The sequence below is a fragment of the Leiobunum rupestre genome, chromosome 5 (genome assembly GCF_980474605.1).
Source record: "Leiobunum rupestre chromosome 5, qqLeiRupe1.1.hap1, whole genome shotgun sequence".
Taxonomy (NCBI): Eukaryota; Metazoa; Arthropoda; class Arachnida; order Opiliones; family Sclerosomatidae; genus Leiobunum; species Leiobunum rupestre.
In genome coordinates, this window is record NC_143388.1 from 36,252,020 (window position 1) to 36,259,081 (window position 7,062).

The 7,062-nt window shown below is 35.7% G+C and overlaps 1 protein-coding gene across 2 annotated transcripts; it reads left to right on the top strand.

Moving 5' to 3' along the window:
* Window positions 1–4,238: 4,238 nt before the first annotated feature.
* Window positions 4,239–6,074, top strand: lsn (vacuolar-sorting protein SNF8). 2 transcript variants are annotated; one of them, XM_090174489.1, is made up of 2 exons: window positions 4,239–4,358; window positions 4,744–6,074. In XM_090174489.1, exon 2 carries the CDS (start codon window positions 4,763–4,765, stop codon window positions 5,504–5,506), a length of 744 nt encoding a protein of 247 aa, XP_090030615.1. In that variant the 5' UTR covers window positions 4,239–4,358; window positions 4,744–4,762; the 3' UTR covers window positions 5,507–6,074. The 2 variants fall into 2 exon arrangements, with proteins under 2 accessions (XP_090030615.1, XP_090030614.1); XM_090174488.1 differs by lacking the exon at window positions 4,239–4,358 and adding an exon at window positions 4,412–4,686.
* The last annotated feature ends 988 nt before the right edge of the window (window positions 6,075–7,062 follow it).

A 7,062-nucleotide genomic window follows, 5' to 3' on the forward strand; every position in this document is an offset into this window, starting at 1 on the left:
CTTAATCCAAGCCTGAATATTACACGAGTTACTTAAGTCATTTCGTCTAATAGATTTTTTTTTATTAAAAGATTATCTGCTGCTTTTTATTTGGGTTTCGAAAGAATTAATTGACTAATTTACAAATTATAATTAAACTTAACCTTATTTTAAATTCTCACAGCCGAAATATTCGCGAATCACGTCAGAGTACCTAAAAGATTACAAACACGAACAGGTGATGATTTTTTTATTTTCTCCCCTAATCAACAGGCGCCGCTTAAACCAAAGATAATTTAAACTCGTACCCTAGATTCGAAATCACTCTCTCGCGCGTTGCCGATAGCGTTTACCCACTTCCCGCTGGAACTCAGACAAAATTAACTCCATGGTTTGCGCCTTACTGCAACCGATAGAGCCCGATTTTTCTGAGGTAACGTGCCGGAAAGGGTTAACGCTTCGTAACAAAACCGTCAATGGGAAAGCTCTCAGTAATCAGTATTCGAATCTAGGGTACGAGTTTAAATTATCTTTGCTTAAACGTAGTACCACAGGAATACAGAACAGCTACCGGTTGTCTGCTTGGCGTCGCCTCCGTATTAACAACCCGTAGAATCGTTGGTCTATTTCTTTATTATGTCTAAAGAGTGATTGTAGTCCTAAGAAAAAAATAACCGGGTCGCTACATGGGTACCGCCAACTTCGATTTCGCGCGTGGTCGAAGTTGGCTGTACCGGCCACTATAAATTTACGTCCAACTTCGATGTTTATCGTGATTGAAGTTGACCGTACCTAGGTAATGATTTAAAATTGTCATGGTCCTTTCCTACGGAGAAAAATCATAATATATTCACACACCCTTTATTCGAGGCTGTGAGGCTAGGCTAATAGTAATACTCAGCATTCTTATGCCACCGAATTCTACGTATAATTTTTTAAATAAAAAATTATATTTTCTAACAATCATTAAACGTAAATTGTGGACTAGACTAAGATAACCAAAAACAATAAACGTATTTTCTAAATATGACATCATTCGCTAATATTATTCAAAAAATTAAATTGGTAAAAAAAACGCACTGAGTTGATTAGAATCAGTCTAGAAACAGCTGTCACAGTTTATATATTTACACAGGTTAGAATTGTCCGTAGCTTCGCGAATACTACGGGACGGGGCCGCTTAAATTCTGCTGACTGGCAACTAGGTTTTCCAAATCGCGCTCGCTATGCCATTTAATTTATTGAAACAGTTCTAATTGGATATATATATATATAAATTTGGTCAATAGTTTTACAATTTTATCCTAGATGGCGCAGCGAACGTGGTTTCGAAAATTTAATTTCCGAATGCGGAAGTAGCGGTTAAGTGGCCCCTCCCGGAGTGCGACAAGTCTAACCTGTGTAAATATATAAACCGTGCAGCTTAAAACACGGCCAACTTTGAGCTCACACTATAGCGGTCAACCCATTCACCAAAATTACGTGAGCAAGTATTTTCCCGCTATAACGAGCGTGGCGCTGAACTCAAACAATTTTTTTTAAGATAAAATACGCGAAAAAGTAGATTAGTCCATAATTAAAAGGGATAATATATCTAAATCCTAAACAAATTTGAAGAAATTAAAAAACTTACTAATAACTCGTACCGATAGGTCTTCGAGCGAATCTCGGATCAAATAGATCTTCGAGTAATAAACTACATAAAAACTAAATAAAATAGCCGAAAAGGGGGGAGTGTTTTTATGTAGTTTATTACTCGAAGATCTATTTGATCCGAGATTCGCTCGAAGACCTATCGGTACGAGTTATTAGTAAGTTTTTTAATTTCTTCAAATTTGTTTAGGATTTAGATATATTATCCCTTTTAATTATGGACTAATCTACTTTTTCGCGTATTTTATCATCCTTCTCACAGTCCATAGGTGGTCTCTTCTAACTTAACTTATCGTATATACTATTCTCCACCACACTCCCCCCTTTTCGGCTTTCCGTTGCTATGCAACGCGTTTTGAAATTTTTAATGTTTAGGCTTAGTTTCTCTTTTCGATATAACAGTCGCCAGCCAGATTTCATGCACGGTACTGATGAGTTCCAAATAGAACGAAACCGGTCTACCGTTGGAATTTCTGGCTATTTTATTTAGTTTTTATGTAGTTTATTACTCGAAGATCTATTTGATCCGAGATTCGCTCGAAGACCTATCGGTACGAGTTATTAGTAAGTTTTTTAATTTCTTCAAATTTGTTTAGGATTTAGATATATTATCCCTTTTAATTATGGACTAATCTACTTTTTCGCGTATTTTATCATCCTTCTCACAGTCCATAGGTGGTCTCTTCTAACTTAACTTATCGTATATACTATTCTCCACCACACTCCCCCCTTTTCGGCTTTCCGTTGCTATGCAACGCATTTTGAAATTTTTAATGTTTAGGCTTAGTTTCTCTTTTCGATATAACAGTCGCCAGCCAGATTTCATGCACGGTACTGATGAGTTCCAAATAGAACGAAACCGGTCTACCGTTGGAATTTCTGGCTATTTTATTTAGTTTTTATGTAGTTTATTACTCGAAGATCTATTTGATCCGAGATTCGCTCGAAGACCTATCGGTACGAGTTATTAGTAAGTTTTTTAATTTCTTCAAATTTGTTAGGATTTAGATATATTATCCCTTTTAATTATGGACTAATCTACTTTTTCGCGTATTTTATCATCCTTCTCACAGTCCATAGGTGAACTCTTCTAACTTAACTTATCGTATATACTATTCTCCACCACACTCCCCCCTTTTCGGCTTTCCGTTGCTATGCAACGCGTTTTAAAATTTTTAATGTTTAGGCTTAGTTTCTCTTTTCGATATAACAGTCGCCAGCCAGATTTCATGCACGGTACTGATGAGTTCCAAATAGAACGAAACCGGTCTACCGTTGGAATTTCTGGCTATTTTATTTAGTTTTTATGTAGTTTATTACTCGAAGATCTATTTGATCCGAGATTCGCTCGAAGACCTATCGGTACGAGTTATTAGTAAGTTTTTTAATTTCTTCAAATTTGTTTAGGATTTAGATATATTATCCCTTTTAATTATGGACTAATCTACTTTTTCGCCTATTTTATCATCCTTCTCACAGTCCATAGGTGGTCTCTTCTAACTTAACTTATCGTATATACTATTCTCCACCACACTCCCCCCTTTTCGGCTTTCCGTTGCTATGCAACGCGTTTTGAAATTTTTAATGTTTAGGCTTAGTTTCTCTTTTCGATATAACAGTCGCCAGCCAGATTTCATGCACGGTACTGATGAGTTCCAAATAGAACGAAACCGGTCTACCGTTGGAATTTCTGGCTATTTTATTTAGTTTTTATGTAGTTTATTACTCGAAGATCTATTTGATCCGAGATTCGCTCGAAGACCTATCGGTACGAGTTATTAGTAAGTTTTTTAATTTCTTCAAATTTGTTGAGGATTTAGATATATTATCCCTTTTAATTATGGACTAATCTACTTTTTCGCGTATTTTATCATCCTTCTCACAGTCCATAGGTGGTCTCTTCTAACTCCGTTTTTTTTATATCGGCTTCAATTCAAAAACTATTCTAAAAATAATATTCCGCTAGGGGCGCTTAACTCATACTGATATCTTTTGCTCATAGGTTAACATAGAAACTTCAACGAATGGGTTGGCCGCTATAACGCGAGATCAAAGTTGGCCGTGCTTAAAGGGGCTCCAAAGTTCGGTGGCAAAAAAAAAGAAAATTGAGCATGCTTTTCATTCTCCCCAACCCCTCACTCGGCCTTGGCAGAGGTGGGCAGAGTCAACCGTAAATTTCGCACTTTACTGACTTCACGCACATTTTGCCACCGAACTAAAGTAAATGGACGGATTTATATGAAGGCTGGCAGTAAAGTAGGAAACGTGAAGATTATTTATTAAATGGATAAAAGGTACTAAAAATCAATATTATTAATAAACAAAATATTTATACGAACTAGTACGCAGGTCGCAGTGCTCATGATTTACGAAATAGAAGCAAGGCGGGAACTAGCAAGTTGGAAAAAAGTGGCAGGGCGCGCCCTGGCAAGATGAAATAAATAGGCAGGGCGCGCCCTGGCAAAGTGGAAAAACCAAGGCGGGGCGGCGCGGTGCCCTGGCCCGACTACACCTTCTATGCTTATATCGCACAATCCGGGAACCGTTTCGTGAACCACCTATCTTAGCCCCAATTAGTAGAAAGAGTAATTATATAGTTCGATATTCATTGTTGAAAGGAATACATTTATGGTAAAAACAATCCTCTCAAGTAGACTGTATGAGTTACTTTCGTCTAAAATTAATCATATCTTTTCGTGAGCTTCACTATAGCCTGGAATTGTAAAGTAAGAAACGTTCTACCATGGTTCTACTACGGTAGTATATTTTGTTATTCAATCTTTCTGTGGCTTGGTCACGAATCAGCAATTTAGGAGAGCCTCGTTGTCAATCAATGAAAGCCTATAGTGTTGGACGAGTAAATATAATGTTAACTACAATTAAAAATTTTAATTATACAAAAAATATTAAGTTCATAATATGTTAAGAGATTTCTAAAATAATTTGCCTTAACATTAGTTACATATTTTTAAATACAATTTTATAATCATATTACAAAATCTCATTTTAAAATTTGTGCTGAAAGTTTTTGAGGAATTTGAATTTGTCATACAGGTAATCTTAAAGAAAAACTTTTTCATAAATACCTGTGTTTAATTTCTTTTTTTTCAGAATACTTGGTAATTACAAAATGAGACGACGAGTGGGTGTTGGAGCTGTGCAAAAGCACCAGTTAACACAAGCAAGATTTAAAGATGTTGGCTCTGAAATTTCTGAAGATCAAGTGAAGTTTATGGGAAAGCAGATGGAATTATTTCGCGAGAAGCTTCAAGAATTTGCAACTAAGTACAAAAAAGAAATAAGAAAAAATTCACAGTTTAGAAAGCAGTTTCAGGAGATGTGTGCCACTGTGGGTGTGGATCCTCTAGCGTCAAGCAAAGGATTTTGGGCAAAAATGCTCGGTGTTGGAGATTTTTATTACGAGTTAGGAGTTCAAATAATTGAAGTTTGTTTGGCAACAAGAGAGAAAAATGGCGGAATTATGAGCTTAGAAGAGTTGAAAGAGAAAGTTAGTAAATCAAGAAGCAATCCAAATCGACAAGAAACGATCACCAATGATGATATTATGAGAGCGGTTGACAAAGTTAAAGTACTTGGTGAAGGTTTTCGTGTCATTCCAACTCAAGGTCGATATATTATTCAGTCGGTACCAGCTGAATTGAGTATGGACCAAACTAGTGTATTAGAACTTGCTGAAAAAAGCAGCGGATACACTTCTCTTACATGCATAAGAAATAATTTAAAATGGACTGATGAAAGGGCAGTAAAAGCCCTCGAAGATTTAGTCAAAGAAGGACTTGCCTGGGTGGATGATCAGGCAAAAGAACGCCTATTTTGGTTCCCTGGTTTAGTTAAATCTTTGAATGATTTTTGAGACTTATTGTCTCATAATTAATAGTAACGCCTATGAATGTATAGATGTAATAACCCATATATGCCATATTTTGAGGGGTTTTATAGCAGGCCCATAACCCTTATGTTAATGAGTTTGATACTTTTATCCCCCAAACCTCTCAGTGCCTAAAACCCTTACCAAAATTATAAATCCCTACTGTTACTAAAATTTAGAAGGTCATGAATAACTAAAGAATATCATAGGCCTTTTCTGAGTGGTTCTAAAATTGTCAAACTTCCAAAGCTACAACTGTCACAAGTAAATTGTTATTAATTAATTAATCTGGGAAATCTGGAATGCTCCGAGAGGGTTTGGTTATAACTCACCATAATGGACAGTAGCTATAAATTAAGTAGTAGGAAAGAGATTACTCATAGAAAGTGTTATCACACTAAAAATATTTTTTAAAGGCTAAAGTGGATTCTGGTAATATTAATTTAGCGCTTTAAAAATTAATTTATTCGTTACTTTTGTCTTTAAAATTATCTAATTAGATAAATGTTCTAAAATATGAAACCATGTAAATTTTGTCCAGATTAAATTTCTCCTCCAGATACAATTTTATTTCTTCCAAAAACGTGTGTAATTTATATTTAATTTTAATATATTTTCAAGTGGATTGAGGTGTGTCAGAATCTACCCAAACTGCGAAGCTCCTACCTTAGTTCTCTAGTGTACTTCCTTTGAAATAGCTCTTGCGATCTTCCATAGTTCCTAGTTATCCAAACGCTGCTTGTGTCACAATTTAACTAACTAATAATCAGTGGCGTAGCTAAGACCCGCGAGGCCCCCCCGCAAAACAATATTCGGAATTTTATCCGATATCTAGTATATACTTTGATATGAAATTAGGGGCCCCTAAAGCTCCGGGGCCCGTCCGCACTGCGGGGTCTGCGGGGGCCTTATCTACGCCACTGCTAATAATAATGTGTTTTAACTAAATCCAGTGCTCGAAATGGACCAGAATTAACCGGAATGCTATTCCATTTCGTAAAATGTTTCCACATATCGATTTGGTTCTTAAAGATTATCTTTTAATGCACAACTCTTGTTTTTCAGAATAATCAGAAGCTTTGAAAGGAAACACATTCCGGCTCGTGAATTAAGTCAATTTTGAGCACTGACTAAATCCACAACCATATTTGTAATCCTATCAGATTAAAATGAAAGATGCCCAGAAAAAATTATAGGAAAGTAAGTAAAGTATGTTGTGACTGCCATCTCTGGTCTAGACCACAAAATTATATATTACACAATAGAATAATCTAGAACCTGACCAAAATAAAAAATACCCTCGCTATCTGCATGACATTAAGGTCTATCAGGCGCACGCAAAATGAATATTAAATGCAATGAGGCCGCTGTAGTTAACTTCACCCTAAAACGTAACAAAAAACTAATATGATGATTAAACAACTAAAAATTTGTATTAACAGATTTTTATCAAATATTTATAATATAAAAAACCCTTGTATAATAATGGTGTTTCTTTGATACCTAACTACATATGACTAGTGAAATCAGTAGCGTAGGTA